The 23869-nt window shown below is 52.1% G+C and overlaps 1 protein-coding gene across 1 annotated transcript in view; it reads left to right on the top strand.

Annotated features, from left to right (window-relative positions):
- MROH1 (maestro heat like repeat family member 1) overlaps window positions 1-23869 on the top strand; it is a 116614-nt gene that overhangs the window by 17466 nt on the left and 75279 nt on the right. Inside the window, exons 6-13 of the mRNA XM_075062045.1 lie at window positions 160-258; window positions 7773-7924; window positions 8672-8812; window positions 9950-10042; window positions 15369-15447; window positions 17396-17509; window positions 18602-18675; window positions 19416-19535. Of these exons, the coding sequence (XP_074918146.1) occupies window positions 160-258; window positions 7773-7924; window positions 8672-8812; window positions 9950-10042; window positions 15369-15447; window positions 17396-17509; window positions 18602-18675; window positions 19416-19535 (872 nt within the window). The remainder of the gene's footprint in view (window positions 1-159; window positions 259-7772; window positions 7925-8671; window positions 8813-9949; window positions 10043-15368; window positions 15448-17395; window positions 17510-18601; window positions 18676-19415; window positions 19536-23869) is intronic.

The following is a 23869-nucleotide window of genomic DNA, read 5'->3' as shown; positions in this document are numbered from 1 at the left end:
GATGCCAAAGCAAGTTGCTTGCTCAACCTTCATTTGATCAGCTCCACATACGCATTCTCAGACAGTCTCTAACAACATAGTTGCCTACTGTTCTGCTTCCACAGGGTCCTGGCCTCAGTTCACCTCGCCCCACTGTAACTTTCTCCTTTCTTCCCTTAGTGTTTGGGATGGTGCCTTTCTTAAATTCCATCCTCGGGACCATGCTGCCAATGCTGGGAATGGCCAAACAGGACCACATGAAGTGTGTGTTTTGCTATGGTAAGGTGGCTTGCTCCTTTTTACTGAGGCTATGGTGGCTTCTGAAGGGTTGTCTTTGGGAGCTGTATCTCCCTTAGCTTTGGCTGTAAAGGAAATCCCCTCATTCTGTGGAGGAAGGACTCAGCCCAAAGGCCAGGAGGGTTGTTTCAGAGCAGATCTGCGCTATTTTAAATGACTTGGCTTTGGGAGATGGCTGCCTCGTGGGTAGGATACTGAGCCTTTTATTTCTAGGGCGCTGGCTTGAATCTAACCCAGGTCTGTTCCTCCCTCTTGCCTGCTCAATGCCCTATAAAATAGGTGAGGAGGGAGCAGTGGGATCTTTGGTCTGGGACGTGGTCTCTGTTGCAGAAAATGTAACGGTGGACCGAGAGCAGTGGACAAAGAGTCTGAACTCTCTCCTAGCTGGGGACAGTGCGGAAACCCATTGGGCAAGGATGTGAGTGGAGGCGGGGTGATGAATTTGGATGGGAGGCAAGCCACAGAGGACTAAAATGGCTCTTTGTAGGGAATGAGGAATGTCCCCTTTTGCCAACTGAGGTGGGAAAACTTCAATGAAAGCTTGACGGATCGATCGTAGTCTCAGAACTGTGGCAGTACCACTACTGCATCTTTTCCCCCAATCTACTTCCAACAGGCCTAGGGACCCTCCTGTTTCTCCCCCATCCCTCAAGGAGCATGAACTAAACTTGCGCCTTTACCTGGTCACAGTTCTGAACAAAGTAATTGCTGTGCTGGGATTTTCCAGCACTTCCTTTCTGCTGATTTATCTCTGCACCTAAAATGGGCAAAGTACTTTAGAAAACGTAGGTCCTTATTAACTAGAAGCTTCTTGGACTTAGGGGGCTCGTGCTGTACACTGAGCTCACTGGCCTCAAAACTGCTGTCAGAGGCAGGAAACCAAGGGTTCTCGGCTTTCAGTGACATTTTTGCCTCGAGTGAAATTTACTGAAGATGTACAGAATCAAACATCTCGGGGAGTTCGCCAACAGCCTCCACTCAGTGGCAGTCCTTAAACTTCGTGATGTGGCTAGGCCAGAGTGGAAAACATGAGCCTAGAGCTGGGGAGGGGGGAGGAGTCAGAAGATCTGGGTCTGGCCACCAGGTGAGCTGAGCCCTTCGTGCTTGTGAGCTGTCGCTGACGCCTGTGCTGGGTCTCCCTTTTGACACCAGCTGGAGCTGCCCACGCAGCTGAGAGCAGGCTTTGGGCCTGCGTTCTGTTGGCTGTCTGGCACATTGGGTCAAATTTGATGTGGTTCTTGGTGTGTCTGGCTGGTGAGTTACTTCTGCATCTTTGTTCACTTGCTGTGTAACCACCTGCCCCTGTCAGGCTTTACTGGGCTATTGTGTTACTGTCTTACAGCCCAAGACAGTCCTGTAGTCGTCACAGGAGCCTGGCGGTGACACTGTCGTCTCAAACATCCCAGTAGAGGATGCTCTAAATTTGTGGCTTCCTTTATCAGCCAGCTGAAAAGAGAAGGGCAGGTCTGTGCGAGCACTGTTCTCCTCTCAAAGGCTTTGCCAGATGCAGCAACTTTGCTCTCAACCCTGCTGGGCGAGCAGCCTCTCTGGCCACTGCAGCATCCTCACCCACTGCTGTCTGAATGCAGGAGCTGTGCTGGGGCAGCTCTGCACTGGGAACAAATGGAATCAGACAGAACCTCTTGAATGGCCCTCAAGCTGCAGGGGAGAGATTTCTGTGCCTGTGCTCTGTAGCGCATCTCGTCTTGCTGCTGGAATAACAGAGAGAGATCAAGAGACTGAGTTTGCTCGAATGCAGTAATCAAACTCACTCTCTGGTGCTGACTAACGCAATCCAGTGGACTCCACTGAAAGTGAATGCTGATGCACTGAACGGTTTGAAGCATAACTTTCATGCATCATTGCAGATTTTGCAGGGAGTTAGAGTAAAGCTTCTGTGAGGAGGAAAAATATTCATAGTTGTATGTGAAGCTTGTTTAAATATTCCTTGTGCCTCATGTCACGGAGTCACCGGGCGATGCTCTGGAACAGCTCCCCACAAAGCCAGTCAGGACTTTGGGGAGCCTCCTCTCCCTCGGAGCAGACTTGTTCAGGGAAAGACGCTCACACGTCTTCACCTCTTGGGTCTCTCCTTGGAGCATTCAGCATCCTCTGCCCCTCCGTGCGCTTCCCACAGCGAGCCCACCCCAGCGGATTGGTCCTGGGGAAGCCACAGGTCCTGCAACCCCCACTTTGCAGTCAGATGTGATCTTAGCCAGCCAGTAAACAGGTTTATCGGTGACAGGAACAGGCGTCTAAAATACAGAGTTGTAGATACAGTGAACGGACCCCTCGGCCAGGTCCATGTGGGGGCAGTGAGCCAGCGCCCCAGTCGCACTTCACTCCTCGTCCTCAGCCAGCTCCAGCATTCAACCCCCTCCAGCCCCTCCTCTCTGTTTCAGCCCTTTCCCAGGCCAGGGAGTTCACCTGACCTCTTTGTCTCCAACACCTTCCAGTTGGCACCTTTGCAGGGAGGGGCCCAGGCCATCAGTTGCTAGGAGACAGAGTGTCAGGCATTTAGGTGCACTGGCCCTTTGCTCTGCAGCAATCACACACCCTTATCTCACCACCTAGATACTTAAGAACTGCCTAGGGGACACTGAGGCACCAACACAGTATTCAGAGCAAACATTAAGAACATTCTCAGTTCGTCACACCTCACTCAGCCAGTGATCTGGCACCCACATCAGTGCTGGCAATGGCATTGCAGGGTCGTAGTTGCTGGCTAGTCACCCCGGAGTCTGCCAGGAAGAAGTTGGTTCTAACGCAGGTGGCTTGTCTTTGTGGTAGAATGACGCTCTTGTCTAGTGCTGCCATGCAGCACAGAGGGCTAAATATCTTCAGTGTCTTACAAACCACGAACGCTCCCCCTCTCTGCAAAAGGGCATTCAGGATCCCTGTTTCCTCAGGGCAGTGACTGGGCGAAGGTTAGTGAGTTGGCATCAAGGCATGGAGCACCCCTTGGGCATTCTTGATTCCTAGTTCTTTGTTGTACGCAAGGGGCTGGGCGCTCTGACCTGGTCCAGCAAAGCACTTAAGCAGGTGCTTGATTTTAAGCCTGTGCTTGCCCCGTTGACTGGTTTAGTGGGACTACTTTGATTCATGGTATATACTCTACGTAGCACCTTCATCAGGGCTGAGGACTCCATGGTGCCAGGTGTTGTAGAAACAGAACAGAAATGGCCCCTGCCCCAAAGAGCGTAAAAGGCAGTACATCTGGTGTCTTACCCTTCCATCTCGGCCTGGATCCAAGGAGACAGTACTGGCCTGCATGGCATGCAGAGGCCTCTGCACCAGAGGCCTAACCCTTGGCACGGTTTTTGTAGCCATTGAGGCAGAGGAGGACGAGGTAGCTTTGTGGATATTTATGGAGAGCTCCTCCTAAGCATGAGGGCAGCATGGGAGAAAGGGCTTTTCCATGGGTCAGGGCTGGAAGGCCCAGCACACTGGGGGGGCTGATGCCTAGAAACGGAGCTAAAAGCTAAACAACTGAGAACCGACAGTCAGGTGACTAGTTTGAAGAGACTTGGGATTGCTAATGTCCAAGGGTAGTGGGTGTGGGTGCCCTCCCTGCAAATCGCCTGGTCAGTAGTGATGGGAAGGAGGCTGTAGCTGTGTGAAGTATAGCTGCATCTTCCTATCTTCATTGTGCTAAAGCCCACACAGCTGCAGCTTGGGGCGGAACAAGACCTGGCAGCTGCTGGCAGCCCACGAATGCCCCACCCTTGTGAGGTCCCTCCAGCTGAGACAACCTGCTCAGCCAGGATCCTTCAAGGAAGACCAAGGACAGGGTAGGCCCACTGCTCAGTGAGGAGGGAGAAACAGTAACAGGAAACTTGGAAATGGCAGAGATGCTTAATGACTTCTTTGTTTCGGTCTTCACTGAGAAGTCTGAAGGAATGTCTAACATAGTGAATGCTTATGGGAAGGGGGTAGGTTTAGAAGATAAAATAAAAAAAGAGCAAGTTAAAAATCACTTAGAAAAGTTAGATGCCTGCAAGTCACCAGGGCCTGATGAAATGCATCCTAGAATACTCAAGGAGTTAATAGAGGAGGTATCTAAGCCTCTAGCTATTATCTTTGGAAAGTCATGGGAGACGGGAGAGATTCCAAAAGACTGGAAAAGGGCAAATATAGTGCCCATCTATAAAAAGGGAAATAAAAACAACCCAGGAAACTACAGACCAGTTAGTTTAACTTCTGTGCCAGGGAAGATAATGGAGCAAGTAATTAAAGAAATCATCTGCAAACACTTGGAAGGTGGTAAGGTGATAGGGAATAGCCAGCATGGATTTGTAAAGAACAAATCGTGTCAAACCAATCTGATAGCTTTCTTTGATAGGATAACGAGCCTTGTGGATAAGGGAGAAGCGGTGGATGTGGTATACCTAGACTTTAGTAAGGCATTTGATACGGTCTCGCATGATATCCTTATCGATAAACTAGGCAAATACAATTTAGATGGGGCTACTATAAGGTGGGTGCATAACTGGCTGGATAACCGTACTCAGAGAGTGGTTATTAATGGCTCCCAATCCTGCTGGAAAGGTATAACAAGTGGGGTTCCGCAGGGGTCTGTTTTGGGACCGGCTCTGTTCAATATCTTCATCAACGACTTAGATGTTGGCATAGAAAGTACGCTTATTAAGTTTGCGGACGATACCAAACTGGGAGGGATTGCAACTGCTTTGGAGGACAGGGTCAAAATTCAAAATGATCTGGACAAATTGGAGAAATGGTCTGAGGTAAACCGGATGAAGTTCAATAAAGACAAATGCAAAGTGCTCCACTTAGGAAGGAACAATCAGTTTCACACATACAGAATGGGAAGAGACTGTCTAGGAAGGAGTATGGCAGAAAGAGATCTAGGGGTCATAGTGGACCACAAGCTAAATATGAGTCAACAGTGTGATACTGTTGCAAAAAAAGCAAACGTGATTCTGGGATGCATTAACAGGTGTGTTGTAAACAAGACACAAGAAGTCATTCTTCCGCTCTACTCTGCGCTGGTTAGGCCTCAACTGGAGTATTGTGTCCAGTTCTGGGCACCGCATTTCAAGAAAGATGTGGAGAAATTGGAGAGGGTCCAGAGAAGAGCAACAAGAATGATTAAAGGTCTTGAGAACATGACCTATGAAGGAAGGCTGAAAGAATTGGGTTTATTTAGTTTGGAAAAGAGAAGACTGAGAGGGGACATGATAGCAGTTTTCAGGTATCTAAAAGGGTGTCATCAGGAGGAGGGAGAAAACTTGTTCACCTTAGCCTCTAATGATAGAACAAGAAGCAATGGGCTTAAACTGCAGCAAGGGAGATTTAGGTTGGACATTAGGAAAAAGTTCCTAACTGTCAGGGTAGTTAAACACTGGAATAAATTGCCTAGGGAGGTTGTGGAATCTCCATCTCTGGAGATATTTAAGAGTAGGTTAGATAAATGTCTGTCAGGGATGGTCTAGACAGTATTTGGTCCTGCCATGAAGGCAAGGGACTGGACTCGATGACCTCTCGAGGTCCCTTCCAGTCCTAGAGTCTATGAATCTATGAAATGCCATTTTCCTGAATCCCAGAAAAAGCACAACCAGTTTCTCCATGGCAGAGACTGGGCATCACTTCCCCTAGTGATCCAGCCCTCACTCTTTGCATGTCCATTTCCAGCTCTCCTCTGGCTATGTCAGTGTTGCACTGGAAACCTGGGTCTCTGGCTTGTGGACTTGAAGTTCCTAAGCCTACACTTGGGCATCCGCCCTGCACTGGAAACCTGGGCTTGCGATTGTTGGACCAAGGCTCTCAGCCGTGCGTATGCGTCCGTGCTGCACTGTGCAGCCCATCTGCCTTGGGGCTGTGGCTTGAGCTACATTCACACTGCAGGAGGACAGGGCTTGGCCCAGAGTCACAGTGGCTCTGGCTCTGACCCTCTCCCCAGCAGGGTCCTAGGACTCTGGTTCTGAGAGCTCGCTGACCTGAGTCAGATGGATTTGTGAGTGGATGGCAGAGGGGCTTGGGCTCAAATCAGTTTGGGCTGAGTGGGCAGTGTAGACGTACCCTGTGTGCCAGGGCAAGCTGGCTCCATGGACCTTAGAAAAGGGAACTTTCAGGTAAGTGCAGATCAATTTTCCTGTGCTGTGGCATGCCAGGGCCTCAGCTTTGTTACAGGGACTCTGGCAGCAGCATGCCCCAGGCTGGGAAGCATGTTCTTCCTTTAACTCACGTGATGAATTTGGGACGTTCGTGTTGGTGTTGGGTGTATAAAAGGATAAGAAGGCAGCAAGTGCAAGCCTCAGAATTCACCACTCTTCACGCTGGCACTGATTAAAATGCCCGAACGGTGCCCATTTGGCACAAGTCTCCTCCGCTGCAGTGCCCAGGGAAGCTGGAGGGCCACCAGAGTGAGGAACAGAAAGGGTAGCTCTGCACCTGCTCCTGGAAATCCCATGTGAAGAGTCTGGGCGCTTCTCTGTGCTAACCTGAAATGTCCCAATTTTTCCTAAAAATAGGAAGGCAGGACTTGAGAAAACTACATGGCTGGCCCAAGGAGTAAACCAGCGGTTCTACAGCTTATGTACTGGTGACCCCTTTCACACAGCAAGCCTCTGAGTGTGACCGTCCCCCCAATACATTAAAAATACTTTTTAAAAAAGTATATTTTACACCATTATAAATGCTGAGGTGAAGTGAGATGTGGGGTGGAGGCTGACAGCTCACAACTCCCCCTCCCCATGTAATAACCTCCCAACCCCCAGTTTGAGAACCCTGGGAGTAAACGAATCAGCTGGGTGAGAACCTGTGCCGGCCTGGCCACTACATCTTAAAAGGGAAGAGGAGGTTGTGGGCTATGGTTACTGTAGTAGTTAGTCAGTCTAGCTAGAGTGGTTAATTTAATGTTTAAAAACAACCCCCCTCTTTTCCTTCCTGTCTTTCCCCTGTTCTCTTTCCCGTTCTAGACCAGGGTATGCTTCTGCCACCTGCCTTGTGTGCATTCTCTCCTTTCTTCTCTGCCCACCCCTTGTGTATTTGTGTAGGAAATTTTACCAGACACCTACTGGTCAGACCTATTGATCAGTCAAAGACTGATACAAAAGATAAGGAGGAATCACTCTGGGTTGGGTTCTGCACAGAGCCCGAACGTCAGGTCTCCTCTTTGTTTTCCAAATGGACTAAGTTGAGACATCGGCCCCACTTCGGACTCTAAATGGCAGTTATCAGGAGCCATTGCACCAAAATGGGGACTAAAGGTCTTAAATACAGGCCTTAAAGCACAGGAGCAGCCCAGTGAAAGCATCCTGTCGACTAGTGACAGCTGCAGACCTCTCCTACAGGCTACACCTTCAGTGCTGGAGGTCTGGTGTTTCTGCTAATAAAGTGTTAAAGGGGAATTGCTCATGCACCAGGATGCTGGATGTTGCTCAGACAGCAGCATCTCAGACCTCAGTCGAAAGCCTGCTGTTAACTTTAACTGTGTGTGTGAGAGAGATCTAAATGAGAAAATCTGTGTCTTGTAGCTCTGCAGCATTTCAGTGAGAGCATCCAGGAATACCTGGCAAACTTGGATAAAGCGCCTGACCCCACCGTAAGGAAAGACACCTTCTCCAATGAAATCTTCAACGCCTACGATGTGCTCTTCAACATCTGGCTGCAGAGCCGGGAGGCCAAGGTGCGGCTGTGCCGTTTGGTAGCTTGGTGTGGCTACAGCCCCGAGCAGTTGCCTGGCGGTGGGTTTCTCCCTTCCTGCTAAATCTCCACTGTCAGACTGGGCCTGCCACTGCCCATGTAGGGGTCTGTAGTCTGCCTTTCTCCACCATCCCACCCTAAAGACTCTGGTCTGCTGGCTGAAGGAGCGCCTGCCTTGCTCTCTAACGCCATGCCAGTGTTTGCCATCTGGAACAGCTGCAGTTGTCACTCTGTCCCTAAGTTATGCAGCTTGGAGTGGCAGAGTCTTGTATGCATCCCTTGTTAGCATCAGGGTGTCAGCTGAGCCTAAGGGAGAGGAGGCAACATGCAAATCCTATCTGGGAAGGAACTGGGCATGCTCCATCTAGCTGGATGTGGGCATGACAGAAGGTGGCCAGGCTACACCATCCACCCACTCCCTCAGCACCTGATACCAGTGGCTTCTTTGACTGCATGGTGAGACCCAGCTCCTCTTGCCCTTGGGTTGGTGGAGCAGTGTGGGCAAACGTACACTGCTGCTGCGCCTTTCACTGGGTCCTCGGAACAGGCTCGGTCCGTGTGGTGGCTAGTCTGGGACCGTCTCCCGGCACCAGAGGAGCACAAACCAACCCCTCTGACACTCGTGCTGCTGTGGGGGCAGCACTGGAGCCAGCCTAGCAGCATGACCCTAACTCCAGGGTTCAGGCTGGCTGAGAGGTCTGACTCTTGCAGGTTGTTTCTGTCCCTGCAGCTGAGATTCGCTGTTGTGAAGGCTCTTGGGCCCATGAGTCACCTGATGCCCAGCGAAAAACTTGAGGAGCAGCTCCCAAGACTGGTGCCAGGAATTCTTGCTCTCTACAAGAAGCACGTGGAGGCCTTTTATGTGACCAAGGTAAACGGCTCAGCACGCTGCTCCCGTGGGACTGAGGGGCACCCTCTTGTGTGTCCCCGCAGCTACCTGTAATTCGTGTGTGTGTGCTCCTTAGATCATTGACCAGGGTGCTCCCAGGGGGTGGGGGTGGGACAGGAGAACAGACTGCCTGTAAGATCGTCTCCCCATGGCCGTGCACATGCTCAGTACAAGCTGGGTGGCCCTCGAGGACCCACAGTCCTGTTGCTTCCTTTCCTGCTAGGCCCTTCTAGTCTGCCCAGCACATCAGACTGAGCTCCAGGCTTTGGCAGCAAAGGAGCAGTTCGAAGGCTGCTTTCGTACCACAGGCCGGGTCACATGCCCAGACCCATGTGGTGGGGCACGGTTACAAATCCTGCCTTGTCTAAACATTCTGGCTTGGCTGGAATCACGCTAGGGTTGGCACCACTGAGGCTGGTCAGTGTGGTATTGGCAGGTTCTGATACCTCTTCCACAAAGGCTGAACCTGCCATTGGCCAGGGCCCGGCTGCTGCTACCATGTGCCTCTTTGTCAGGGAGGGGCAAACTTATTGCTAGTGACCCAGAGTAGAGCAACCTCTCTGGTGGATTGGGAGTCCACTCCAGATGGCCTGGCAGGTGATGACCTCTCTACCACTCCCTCTGCCCCATGTCCTGCTCTGGTGCTGGAGCCACTGTATTTCCTTCTGTCCTGGACTCCTCTTGCTCTGCTCGTTCTTGGCTCCCGCTGCCTGTAAGGGGAGGACGTCCAGTCGAGCCCCTCCAAGACAGAGTGCTGTTAGCAGAGAAGCGATGACCGGGTTGGTAGTCTGCCAGCGTACATGGCTGGCTGCAGCAGCCAGTATGCGGAGGTGCTGCTATGTGGCTGGCTGCAGCTGGAGAATGGGGAAAGATGGATGAGTTCCAGAAACCTCCTTGGTGCTTTACCCACAGCAGATGGAGGATGATTGCACTTGTTTTTCTACCACAGCCCCATCCCCTTAGCTCAGCGCGCACTGGGGATAGTGTCCTGGGTTTGGATCTCGGTCACGGAGTCTCTCTGCTTCCTGATCACCAAGTCGTTACTCTTTCATTTCCAGCGGGGCGGCGGTTCCTTTTCCTCGTGCTAATCGCAGCATTCCAATGTCTCTTTCTGAGCAGAGCTTGTGCCAGATTCTTGAGGCTTCTGTCAACTTTGGTAGCCGCACTCTGGACACGCAGCTTGATGCCCTTCTGAGCACCCTGCACCCCCAGGTAAGGATCGAGATGGGTCAGCAGGGCTGGGAGACCTATTCTGGGGCTGGGTGCTGGTGAGCCCAGACGTTCATTAGAACTTCCTGAAAGGTATCTCAGGAAATGGCATGTGGGATCCAGAACCTGGGGCTGGAGTTCACATCCGAGTGCTGCAGCCACCTGCATCAAGCTGAGAACTGAATGCATTAGGGGCCTCTTACCCTAAACATTCCCCCATCTTGCAGAAGGAACTTCCCAGTCTAGAAAGCCCTCAGGCTCCAGTTTGGAAAGAGGCACGAGAAATGTCTCCATTTAAACAGAGACCATATTTCTGTTTGAGGGCAGGGGCCAAGCTGGCCAGCCTGTGCACGTTCCAGAAAGGGCGAGAGGTATTTGGAAGGAGCAGCTGCTGCTACTAACACAGTTCAGGGTGAGCTGCAGAGGAACATAAAGCATGTTTCCCTGCTAGAGAGAAAGTTGGCTTGGTGCCTCCTAGCTGCCCTGAGCTGCTCCTGCCTCCTTCCCTGATGGCCCTTACCCTGGCAGGGGAGAGGAGAAGCCAGTCCCTTGCTAGCAGGATCAGAAGCTGTTTACTCTCCTGCCCCAGCTGTCCTGAACAAGGGTCACACCCCACTCTCAGTGAAGCAGTAAAGGGAGAATCCACAAACACGTGGAGAAAAGACAAACCCTTGAAAGGCTGAAGACTAGGCGTGAGCAACACCAAGTACTGCTAACAATCCCGGAACAAGATCGGCGTATCCTGGAGCATCTTATTCACGTGGGAGCCCTACAGGGGTGGTCTGGCACCAACTCTAGATTAATCCTGTAACTGTTAAGCACCAGTTGTCCGTGTTTTCTCAGTAGCATATGCTGGAACTGAGGTTTCACTGTCATCCTGGTAGTACAGGTCTGTTGACTCCATCTTTTGTGTGTGGTGTGTTGGGATCTTTCTGGGTGAGGTGCCAGACCTTGGGACGTGGGGGAGTCGTGCATTGTTCTTTTGAGGCTGGAAAGGTGGGAGGTCCCTGGTTTCCCATGGCGGAGTCTGTAACTGGCTGGGAGTGTTCCTTGTTAGATGCACCTAGGGGTAGGTTTGCATTGCCTAGGATATCCCGACTACATACCTCTTGGACAGATGTCGTAGACTTGCCTGAAGAGTCCAAGTGTTTCCCCACCAGCAACCAGTTTTCTATTGCAGGCTGCTAAATCAGCTTATTCCTATTGCAGCTTTTTAATGTCCCTGAGTATCTAATCTCTACAAACCCTCCCTCCCCTCCAAGCCCTTAGCACAGGGCAAACTATGGCCTGTGGGCTGGATCCAGCCTCTCGGGGCTTTCAGTCTAGCCTGTGGGATTGCCAGCCCCATGGCGCAGTGGGGCTAAGGCAGGCTCCCTGCCTGCCATGGCCCCGTGCCGCTCCTGGAAGCGGCTGGCACCACGTCCCTGGGGCAGAGGGCTCCCTGCGCTGCTGTCGCCTGCAGGCACCGCCCCCCACAGCTCCCGTTGGCTGGGAAGGGGGAACCGCAGCCACTGGGAGTTCTGGGGTGGTATCCACAGGCATGGGCAGCATGCGGCAGAGCTGCCTGCCCCACTGCACCTTGAGGAGCCACTGCTGGAAATGCTGGCTGCTTCCGGGAGCAGCGCAGGCCCAGGGCAGGTAGGGAGCCTGCCTTAGCCCTGCTGCCACCCTGGTGCCACTTGAGGTAAGTGGTCCCGGGCCGGAGCCCACACCTTGAACCCTTCCCACACCCCCAGCCCCCTGCCTTGAGCCCCTGCTGCACCTCTCCTGCACCACCCTCTTGCCCTGAGCCCCTTCCTGCACCCAAACCCCCTGCCCTGAACTCCCTTCCACACCCCAACCCCTGCCCCAGCCCTACATTCATGGCCCTGCATACAATTTCCCCACCCAGATGTGACCCTCAGCCAAAAAGTTTGCCCACCCCTGCCTTAGCTGGAAATGGTGCTCTTGGGCTGCTTCAGCCACACTCTCAGGTTGCATAACCTGGAGCTGATCACAGGTGTCCAGCTCTCCCATGTGGAGTTATAGCCCATGGAACATGCATGCCTTGGCATGCAGCCAAGCCACCACTTGTATCAGGTGCTAGGAGCAGGCCCTGATCTGTGCTGATGACCTGTCCCTAGGAGCAGCTACTCTGTTAATGCCGAGGTTGTTCATGGCACCAGGTGTTTATAACTTTAAGGGGGGAAGCACTAAACCCTCTTCCATTCTTGTGCAGCCCACTTCAGTGTCTAGTGCCTAGACTACACCCCTCAGGACGTTGCCGCTAAGTAAATGGTCCTGGGCTGCACTTTGCCGGTCCAAGGGCAGGGTGGTCGAGTTCTGTCTGACGCTGCCCCCATGTGTCGTGGTCCTTTCTAAAAGCACAGACCTGTTCACTCTCTGGAGACTTGGCCCTAGAACTAAATGATGTGGCCTGGAGGAGAGAATGGCTTGAAATGAGCCAGGAGGGTGGTGGGAGGTGCGTCCACAGCCATCGCTTGTTCTTCAAGAGTTTGGAGTGGAGCCAGGTGCTCTGGAGAGGTCTGAGTCCGGTGACTTTCCGAACCAGCTGGAGGCGTGTTCGTGCTGCCCTAATGGAGGGGGCTCTGCAGGCATAACCATGTGCAGAGTGCAGACCAGCCTTTGTTTGAATTGCTTTTCTGCTCGAGCAAATGACTCTGGTGCTGCTGAGTGGACTGACCTGAGCCACGGGTCTCCAATGGGCTAATGCTGTTGTAGCGCTGGAAAGTGCATGTACAGCTCAGCTTTGTGAAGGAGGCTGAATCACTTGGGAAAGAACTGGGCTTCTGGGTTTGAATCCAGCCACTTGCACAGACTTGCTCTAACCCCAGGCCTGGTCACTGGATCAAAAGCAGAAACTTTGGTGAATCCCTAGAGCTGTTTCTGTTTAGTTGTCGGAGGGGGTGCACTCAGCCTCCCTGCGTGGCCCCCCATGATGTCCGGGGGCTGACTTGTGATTTGTTTGTGGTACAGCACTTAAAGGATTAGGTGCTCCTGGGACGTCCTGGTCCCCAGCCCGCTTCTGGCTATGGGTGCTTGAATCTACAGGAGCTGAGGGATAACCCCCAACTCCCTGTTCCTCTGCAGCCTGGCCTGGGCTAGGTTGGGCCAGCCTATGGCTGCTGAATTCCTTCGCCAAACCATACATGGGGGAGGGAGCTGATCCCCTTGATCAGATGGCCTCTGGCTATGGGGTCGCACCCTTTTAAATCACGTTAATGTCTTTTTAAGCTAATACTTAATTTGTTTTCCTTTTGAGGCCTGAAAGATCAGGTGCCCTGGGCTCCCCATGGCTGGAGGATGGGCAATACGCAAGGCATTGACGTGTGCTCCTCAGTGCCCTGCCTCTACCACTGCTTTGCTCAGGCTCCCAGCTGGAGTTTCTGATATGAGCCCGTCACACTGATAAACAAATACTGTTAAAATGCTAAACCCCCACGGCTAACGCTGGCTGCGCTAAGGCACCTAAAACACCTGTAGCAGAGGAACTGAGGGTGGTGAGAACTGCGAGTAGAAAACAAAGTCAGACAATAAGGTAATGGATGCCAATCCTATGCAGACTGTATGCGACCAAAGTAGTACTCTACATACAACTCTACATATACAACGATGGGGTCTAAATTAGCTGTTACCACTCAAGAAAGAGATTTTGGAGTCATTGCGGATAGTTCTCTGAAAACATCCACTCTCTGTTCAGCGGCAGTCAAAACCCAAACAGAATGTTGGGCATCATTAAGAAAGGGACAGATAATAAAATAGAAAATATCATGTTGCCTCTATATAAATCCATGGTACGCCCACAGCTTGAATACTGTGTGCAGATGTGGTCGCCCCGTCTCAAAAACGATGTATTGGAATTGGAAAAGGGATGGAGAAGAGCAACAAAAATGATATGGGGGATGAAACGGCTTCCGTATGAGGAGAGACGAAAAAGACTGGGACTCTTCAGCCTGGAAAAGAGAGTGCTAAGTGGGGATGTGGCAGAGGTCTATCATGAATAAGGAAGTGTTGTTTACCCCTTCTCATAACACAAGAACTAGGGGTCACCCAATGAAATTTAATAGGCAGCAGGTTTAAAACAGAAGTATTTCTTCACACAGTGCACACTCAACCTGTGGAAGTCGTTACCAGGGGATATTGTGAAGGCCAAAACTATAACAGGGTTTTAAAAAAGGACCTGTCCTCCAGGAACTTACCTAGTTCTGTCATAGACTTTATGGTCAGAAGGCACCATTATGATCATCTAGTCTAACCACCTGCACAACCCAGGCCACAGAATCTCACTCACCCATTCCTGTAATAAATCCCTAACGTATGTCTGAGCCATTGAAGTCCTCAAATCATAATTTAAAGATTTCAAGGTGCGGAGAATTCTCCAGCCAGTGACCCGTGCCCCACGCCCTCAGTGGCTATTAGCCAGGCTGGCCAGGGATGGTGTCCCTAGCCTCTCTTTGCCAGAAGCTGGGAATGGGTGACATGGATGGATCACTTGATGATTCCCTGTTCTGCTCAAGCCCTCTGAGGCACCTGGCACCGGCCAGTGTTGGAAGACCAGATACTGGGCTAGATAGACCATTGGTCTGACCGAGCCTGGCCTCTCACAAGAGCTTGTTCTCGGGATCAGGAGTGGAGTCCCTGATTTTAACCAATACAGTTATGCAGTAGTGTCAGCCAAAAAGACCTGAACAGCCAGGATCTTTCTGGCACAAGTAGACAGTGAGCAGCTTGCTTTGGTATGCCAGTAAGAAATGTCCTGTCTGCAAGCTGGAGAGGGAGCAGATGGGGAGGGCTCCCCAGATAAACTGCATATTGGAGCAGCCTGCAAAGAGCAATTTTTAGTATTTAAAAGAGGGGAGTCTGCAATGACTTGCAAAGGAAATGGGTCGTGCTCTGATTTTGTTAAACTACCCATGAAATGGAAACGCGTAGCAGCTCCAAAAACCCAAACCGACAAGCTAGCAGATCCCCTATGCCAAGGCCACTGCACCCCCTTGCCCCCCAGCTTGTCCAATGAGCTGTGCCTGTGGAACCAATGCACTCTGCTAGCACTGAATGACCGAAGAGTGCCAAGGTCTGTGCTATCAGGTGCATGCAGCTTCTCCACGCTACTTCACAATGATCAAATGTTCAGCGTGCTCTGGGAGCATCACATGCAGCATGTGGCATGGATTCCGGGACTGCTGGGCTCTTCCACTGGCCATTTCCAGCTGTGAGCGTGGGCTTGGTGCCTGTGAGCTGAACTCAAGTGGAAAGGCTTTGGGATAGGGGCTGAATGCCAGGTGCTGCCCAGCTCTCATTGATTTGACTGACTGTTTCCTTCCCACAGATTTGTGCCCCGGTGGAGTCCTCCGTCCCCCTGAGTTTAAAAAACCACAATGAGGTCCTTCGTTGCTTCACTGTCCTTGGTAAGGGCTGGGGGGGCTGAGGGGTGAAGGCCGAGTCCCCTATGGACTCTCGCTGTGACTTACCTCCTGCCTATCTACGGCTCTGTATGTGGAAGGTGGAGGGGTGAGGGGTGGGGGTTTGAAATCTGCAGAAGTTCTCTGCCTCCCTGTGGAAGTGCCCATCATAGCAACAGCAAACTCTCGTGGTCGGCATTTGTGGGAAAGGGGCTTTCCTGACCACCTCTAAGCCAGTCTCCTGGCACGTTCAGGAAGTCTTGAGCTCCACCTGGTGAGTGCACAGTCCTGAGATCTGGCTGTGTTTTGGGGGGAGGCAGAAAACCAGTTTCTCACCTTGTCTGGGTGTCCAGTAGGGTTTGACAGACTTCAGTTCTGGGAGGGGAGCGGAGAAATGGGACAGAACGAATGACCAGATTCTTGTTCTGATGGTCCCACCTGGCTTCAGGCTTGGTGAAAGCAATTGCTCACATCCTGTGTGGAGACTGTGCCAAAAGCAGGCAGGTTACAGGGCACCATTTGCTCTCTGGAGTTCCACACTTAGCTGAGGTGCTCGCTGAGATCTGGCCATTTAAAACTTTTGGCCTTGGACTGACTTGGCTTGAGTATGAAAGTTTGCTTGTGTGTCGTGTCGTCTCAGGGATGCTGAGGATTCCAACCTCTGGTGAATTCATCGCTCTCTGACGGCATCTGGTTTCACTGCTCAAGTTCCTAAGGGCCATTTAGCAGAGTTATGGCAGATGACTCTGCTGCCTCTTCACACAGACAGAGGCTAGTAATGCAGCATATGCCAGTTAGCCCTCTAGCTTAGCCGTGTACGCTGGAAGGGATAACGGGGACAGACTGGCTTTGCATGGACCCTGGCAGTTTTGCTTAGAGCAGCAGATGGCAGCAGCCAGACTAGGTGGCAGGATTCCGGGGAGCCTCTCCGAGCAGAACTCCACTCTGACGTATAGCGCACAGGTTGTCTGCTAGCCTCTGGCTGAAGGCTTTGTGGAAGGACTGAGCTAGCTGAATTGTCTCTGGCTACTAGAGTCCTGCATAAAACAGCCCTGATGTGATCTCTAGCACTGCTGTAGCCCTGCCTCCTGTACGGACCAAGCCCTGTAGCCCCCGGATCTGGCAAGCTTCTCTTTTGAATGATTCATACTTGAAAGGAAGCTTGTGGAATTGCCACTAAAGCAACAGTAGTTTCATTAGGATCCTGCTAGACTTCTGCCTAGTCACGGTCAGATGACTTCCTCCTATCGTTAGCACTTGTGCTTGAAAGCCTGACAGCTGAGCAGCACTTTCAACTGTCTTTATGCAAAGTAGCAACACTAGTTCCTAGAGGGCTCGAGTAGGTCTTATTCCTTTTTCTCGTATGACATGTTTGACTTCTGCCCGTGTACCTTGCTTCAGCTGGTTCCCCTGGGACTGAGCCTGAAACCAGCCAATGCATCCTTGACAAATGCAAGGTGTTGAATGTTGGAAGGCGTAACCTGACCTCCTCCTGCATGGTTCTGGGTGGTTTGGAAAGAGGAGGACGTGCGTGTCCACTTGTGGACAGCTCTGCTGAATGTTCAGCAAAGGTCGTGAAGATGCATAACCCGTCGGGGAGACATAGTGAAAATACGGCAGAGGCATTGCACAAATCAGCAGGCCGCTTCCACTGGAGTATTGGCCACGTGAGCCAAGATAGCAGGAATAGAGGGTGTTTGAATGGCTTCTGAAGTACAAACTGCAAAGCCACAGCCTTCAGTAGCAGAGGGGCCTGTCCCAGCATGCAGTGCACCGAATTGAGGAGAATACCCTCGGCTGATGCCCAGAGGCAGCACTGCCTCCTGGGCCCTGTAGTCTCTGGGCTGCAGGCCTGTCAGACTGAGGTGACTGCTAGGCACATTTGGCCTGAGGCCTTCCTGCTGACTGCTCCTGAGCTGAGAGTGTCCATAATGGTGCCCTTGTTCTTCTGCAGCCTGTACATTTCCTGATCGCTTGCTTGGCTTCCTACTCCCAAAGCTGGAGAGCCACAACGAGAGGATACGTGTGGGGACGCTGATCATCATGAGGCAAATTATCAACTGTGCCTGTAAGTAACTCAGGGACCAGCTCCCTCCGGCAGCCCAGTTGTATCCGTGCAGGGTGCCAGCGCCCAGGTGGGAATTCCTGCTCGGTGCTGGGCCATGTGCTTGGGTAGCTAGAGCTGGGGGCTGGATTTAAGAGGACTGACATCATTCTGGCAGGCAGTCCCCGATTCCTTCGGGGCAAGAGGAGACCATGTGATCTAGTCTGGCCGGCTGCACAGCGCAGGCCAGAACTTCGTAGCACGTGTCTCTTAGGCAAACACCCTTCACGGCCTTGTGCCCCAGACAAGCCCTTATGGCAACATCATGATATTTAGTATGGACTCTGCCGTAGAGCATCACAAAGCAGGAACCGTGGGGCCACCCTGCAGGACATGGCTTGGGATTTAAGCTCTATTCCTTGCTCCCAGCCCATTGTGGGCAGACAGCACTGAGGAAATAGCACTCTCTTCCTCAGGGGGGTGGAGGGAGCCAGGAATCCTTAGGCCTGGGAGCCCCCAGGCAGGTGAACAGCTTGCGAGTAATCTAGATGCTTCCTCTGAGCAGACCTGGCCTAGGATAATCAGCTACACAAAGCCTTTCCCTTAGAAGCCAAAATGCCTCAGGGCAACTCAACTCTTTATTGCTGTGTTAACTAGTTGGGATCTCAGCTTCCACCACATGGGACTGTTCTCCTGGCTTAGTTATGGCTGAGCGGACTCTGGTGCTGGATGGTAAGTCTGCTCTGGCCTCATCCATGCCTCTTGGAGTAGAGCTGCTCCCTTCCCAAAGCCCAGGCATGTAACTGTCAGCAACTCCACCCAGACTAGCCAAGAGTTCACCTGGACTTTCTGCTGGCACAATGCTGCCCTGGGCCACTGGAGTCTAGCTCTGCTCAGTGTGAAGAACCTGAATGGAGGTTGCAGTGTGGCTTTGTATCCAATTGCTTGTTAGGTGGAAAACTAGCTTCTTTCCCACTCAGTGGCCCTTCCAAGGGGGGAAGGAGAGAAGCACACATCTGGTCAGGGAGGAGGCCCTCTGGGGCCAGGCCCTGTGCTCCTGTCAGTCTGGGTAGAAAGGTCAACGATGAGTGGCTGAGCCGTTGTTCTCTCTTCCAGCCTCTCAGATGGAGATTAAAAAGCCCTTTATTCTTTCTTCTATGAAACTTCCTCTGCAGGACAACAGTAATAAGGTAACTGGAAACTCCCTCTGATGTCCCTAACTCCCAGCTGGCCATGTGGTGAATGGGGCTTTTCGGGGCTTGGCCCCCTTCAAGGCCCAGCGGCGCTCTGCTCCTGGCTGCTCTGCATGTGTCCCGTGCTGTACCAGCACGGCTCACCATGGGGCTCTCTCTGTCTGCCCCTCTTCTCATTCTAGCCCCTATGCCTGAACACACCCCTTGGCCCTCTGAGGTCACCTTCTGTCTCTTCTTCAGCTCCCTTCTCTGAGCACTCATGACTCCCCTGCTGACCTCACCAGTGGTCCCATCTCTCTCCAGCACTGGGCTGAGCTCTGGGTTTGAGAAGAGTTCCTGTAGCTAATCCCGGCTCAGCAGGGCGTGGTTCTCACAAAGCACCAGGGTTTGGCTTTCAATCTAAATGCATGGCCCAAAAGAGCAGTGGCTGGTGCAGCCTCGAGAGGCTCTAAATCGCTTGTAAAGAATTCCCTCTGGACGCATGGCAGCGTAACCCAGCCGCTGGCTTGCATTCGTGTAGGCCCTTCCTCAATGGGTGAGCACCAGGGGTCCTGGCTGAGGCCATATTGATTACTGGTCCTGTCCTCGGTGCCTAAAGAGACTGGGTGGAGGTCAAGGACGATTACTGCTAGTCCCCTCCTGCTCCAGGATACTGGACTAGCTTACTGGCCTCTGCTTTACTCAAGGGGCTGCCGCTGTGGAGTCTACTGCTCACCCTCTGTTCTGCGTTCCTCTAGGTGAAACGGGCCGTGGTGCAAGTGATCAGCGCGATGGCTCACCATGGCTATCTTGAACAGACAGGCGGGGAAGTCATGATCGAGTACATCGTCCACCAGTGTGCCCTTCCTCCTGACACGGTAAAACTGCCATGATGCAGCCAGTTCTTACAATTACAGTGCCTTGTCCTTCTGGATCAGGGCACACAACTCACGGTGAGGACTGGCTCTGAGCCTTTGGGCTGTTCGCCTGGGTGTAAAGTTCATTTGTCTAGCCTGGTGGTGGGTGGTAGGCTTTCTCAGCTGGGCCTGTGTGGTCTGTCTTGGGCTCATGTGAGAGCAAATCTTGGTTTTAATTCTCGCCGGCACATCCAGGGGCAAGGGCATCGGAGCCTTCCCAAAAGTGTTTGGTGGAGGGGGAGGCGCCCCCCCCCTTGCCTGAGGCCTTATCTCCACTCGTCTTCTTGCCCCATCCAAGCCACAGTGAGGCCAGGGAATCTGCCCGTCCTCCCCACCCCCCCAGGATTGGGAGGGGGCTGAAAGCAGCCCCCGGCCCATGTCCCTGCCCCCTGGGCTCCCCACTCAGGGCAGGTGGAGGGACCCACTCCTCACAGCTACTCATGTAGCTCTCCTCGACCCAGCTCTGGCCAGGGGCTGGTGGGGCGTGTGGCGGCCTCAGAGCCGCAGTCGTGTCCCCCCCACCCACCCAGTAAAAGCCATGCAGGCACAGTGGGGAGCCACGGTAGACCCTCCATATGTCCACAGTGCAGGTGGGGCTGTGTCTCCGTCCCCCAGACTCCTGACCGGGGCAGGTAGCGGGTCCGTGTCGTGGCTCCCACAGCTTCCCACGTGACTCTTACCATGCCAGGCTGCGGCTCAGGGGCCCCACCTGTCAGTGTAAGAGCCGTGGGGAGCGGGCATGAAGTCGCAGAGCCTCCACCTGCCTTGGCCCGGGTGGAGAGCCCAGGGGGCAAGGGCAGGGCCGGGGGCTGCTCTCTGGGTCCATGCCTGGGCTCCCCAGCCTGGCTCCACACTTCAGAAAGTGGGAGGTCCATTGCCCCCATAGTATTCCCCCGTCCTGGCGCCACTATCCGAGGGTGATACGAATGGCCAAAGAAATTGTGCCAGGAGCTCAGTGGCCAAACCCAGAGTGTCTGAGCTGGAGCAGAGATGTGGCTGTGGAGATCGGAGTCCAGCGCAGTGTGTCCAGCCCAGTCTATTGAAGATGGTGGCCTAGCCTGGCAGGGACCTCTCTGCTGCACACTGCACTGTGGAGCTCTGCAGGCAGGCCTGGGAGGCTGGGTTTCTATTGCTGCTTGCACCACAAGAGCTGCCTGCTTTGGTGCTGCCAAGAGCCTGAGACGCTGGCACATTTGCAGGTGTGGTCCCGAGGTGGGTAATCCCCCTGTTGCACCCCTCATCTGTCAGTTCTCCACCTGCGCATTGTTTCTCTACCCCGTGAGCTCGGTTCTCTCTGGTCTCGTTGGTCTTTGCCCTCACAGTCCCTTGTGCCCACGCTGCAGCGTCTGCATCACAATTGCTGGAACTTCCTCCCTCAGCGGCTCCTCCCTGATTCCTTCTGCAGGGAAAGGGAAGGGCAGGGGTGGGGGTCTGTCATAGCTTCCTACTCAGATTTGAACCTTAGCGTTCATAAACTGAGAAGCTAGCATGAACCCTCTAAGCTTAACTACCAGCTTGGATCTGATATCGCTGCCACCAGCCAGGAATTTCCAGGGCCTGACTCCCTCGGGTCTCCCCAAAACGTTCCCTGAGGGACCCCCAAGACTCAGATGCCCTGAGTCTTACAACAAAGGGAAATAACCTCCCCCCTTGTCTCCTCTTTACCCCCTCCTTCTTCCCCTGAGGCTGTTCAGATCCACCCTCCGTAGATCTAACACAAAGAGAATTTCCCTTCCCTTCGTTCCTTAGCCTACTCAGAGAAAACTCAAACAGGTCTTAAAAAGAAAGCTATATACAAAAAGAAAGAAAAACACATAAACATAGTCTCTGTATCAGGTTGACAATACCCAGGGCTATTGCTTAAAAGAAAAATATGAATAAACAGTCTTATTCAAAAAGAAATAAAATTTAAACATTCCAGCAAACTACACACATGTAAATACAAAAAAACAATAAAAAAACCTATTGTCTTCTACATTTTGTACTTACACTTGGAAACAGAAGATTAGAAAAGCCTGGAGATAGAAATCCCTCTCATAGCCGAGAGAGAGACAAAAGACACAGACACAAACATTCCCTCCCTGAGCTTTTAAAAATCTTGTTTCCCGATTGGTCCTCTGGTCAGGTGTTTGGTTCCCTTTGTTAACCCTTTACAGGTAAAAGAAACATTAACCCTTAGCTATCTGTTTGACATGCCCCCCAAATCACAGACAGTGGGAAACGTCACTGGCGGTGATTTCTTCCTAGAACTTGAGACTAAACAGATTAATAGAACACATGCACCTTTACATATACTACTAAGTATGTAAACTACAAGACTTCTACATCTTAAGGACAATTTTTTAACCAGTGTATTATGGGAAACTCTCACGGGAGAGTGCATCAGCTACTTTGTTAGAAGCTCCTGAAATGTGTTGAATTTCAAAATCAAAATCTTGGAGAGCTAAACTCCAATCGAAGCAGTTTCTTGTTGTTCCCTATGGCTGGAATGAAGCCACATTACGCAGCAAGGCCATTTTGACGGGGAACGCCCGCCCAACGTTAGGCGAAGCGGTTTCCGAAGGGGCGACACAAGCATAGCAATTCCTTTTCACTACTGACCAAAGGACTTTCACCTCTCAGACATTTTCTGCAGAAACACACGACAGGAAGGAATTTGATGCGGTCCCCTGGCATTAAGAACTGCTCCTAACCACGCCAGACTCATTGCTGGTTACTAGGAAATTTTCCCCAAATCCAGGGCCCTTACACAAAGGGTCAACATAAGCCGCGTCGGCCTTATTGGGATAACCCGCCAGACACTTTTTAGCAGTCCACTTAACTGCATTTGACCCTGGTCCTTTTTGGGTCCAGGTTCGTCAGGCTAACAGCAATTGGCTGAGTGGGTACAAATCACGCCTTAAACCCACCAACTAAAAAGATGGACCCTGTTCTTTTTTGACGGGGACAGCCACTATTGTTGGAATAGCATGCCACCTTGCCGTTAGGGTGGATTTTAGGTTCCTCGATCCTACCTGGTTGTCCCCCAGGTTAATCACTCTGTACTTGGCTATTTTGGACACTTTGGCCTTAACAGTTCCCCCCCTGCCTACCATATGCGCTATCGTAAAGAACTTTCCCGGTGTTACTAAGGTGTTGGCAGAGTCAGAAAAAATGGCCACATCATCGAGGTAGCCAAACTGCATATTCGCCAGTCCCCTGCATATAAGAACCATTTACATCCCTCCTTTGGAAAGTGACCGGTGGTTAAATTATCCGCAGCCCAAATAGGAATACATTAATTCATACACCCCTGCCATGGGTGACCGATTTGCGACCTTTTCCCTTGGCAGGTTCCATCTAGCGGTACTGCATACCCCTGGTTAAGTCTAATTTGTAGAGAAAACTGGCATCCCAAAACTCTCCAAAGCTTTATCGTGCGTGCAATGGGATAGTTTCCCGGACGAGTTACCGCATTTAGCTACGGTAGTTCCACCAATAGCGCATTCCTCCATTCTGTGTTTTGGTTACCAAAACCAACTGGAAAATGCCCCACTGCACTGAGATGACGATTATACCATCTGTACATGTTAATCGGGAATCTCCCATTCTATAGCAGCTTGGGCGTGAGGAGACACCCGATAGGGTGGTGTTCTAATTGGGTGAGCATTACCTGTGTCAATGGAGTGGTATGCCCGTTCAGTCCGTCCTGGGGTGGCTGAGAACAATGGGGCGAAGCTAGTGCACAGCTCCTTGATCTCGTTTCCTGATTGGTCCTCTGGTCAGGTGTTTGGTTCCCTTTGTTAACCCTTTACAGGTAAAGGAAACATTAACCATTAGCTATCTGTTTATGTCAGAGTCTTGGCACTGATTCTCCCCTCCCTCGCTCCCAGCCAAAAGCTGGGGCACCAGGTAAAAGGGCAGGATTAGGCCGTGCCTGCCTCTCATGGGCTTTCTGGGCCTAGTCATCTGGGTCCAAACCCTCAGGTGTCCACTTGAGACGTGGTGCCAAGCTGGCTGGCTGCAGCCCCAAAGCATTGGTTGGAATGGGGAGCGCTCACATCTGGGAGAGCCCAAGGTGTTGAGTTGGGCACCCAAAATTCACAGATGCTTGAAAAGGCTGTACAGTCAGTGCTTCCTTTCCCGTCAGTAAAATGAGTGCACTCTGGCAGGAGGGTGGCCTGCAGTGCCTTCCAGAGACCAGCTGACTGATGTGCAAGGAGTCAAAATAGCATGGGGTGAGGAAGGCAGGAGCCTGTCGTGATCCCAGGGTAGCGCTGCTGTCTGCTGAACATGCTGTGTTGGTGCAGCTGCAG

The sequence above is a fragment of the Chelonoidis abingdonii genome, chromosome 2, assembly GCF_003597395.2.
Source record: "Chelonoidis abingdonii isolate Lonesome George chromosome 2, CheloAbing_2.0, whole genome shotgun sequence".
Lineage (NCBI taxonomy): Eukaryota > Metazoa > Chordata > Testudines > Testudinidae > Chelonoidis > Chelonoidis abingdonii.
The sequence above is the reverse complement of the archived record's forward strand: the minus strand, read 5'-3'. Positions and strand labels throughout refer to the sequence as shown.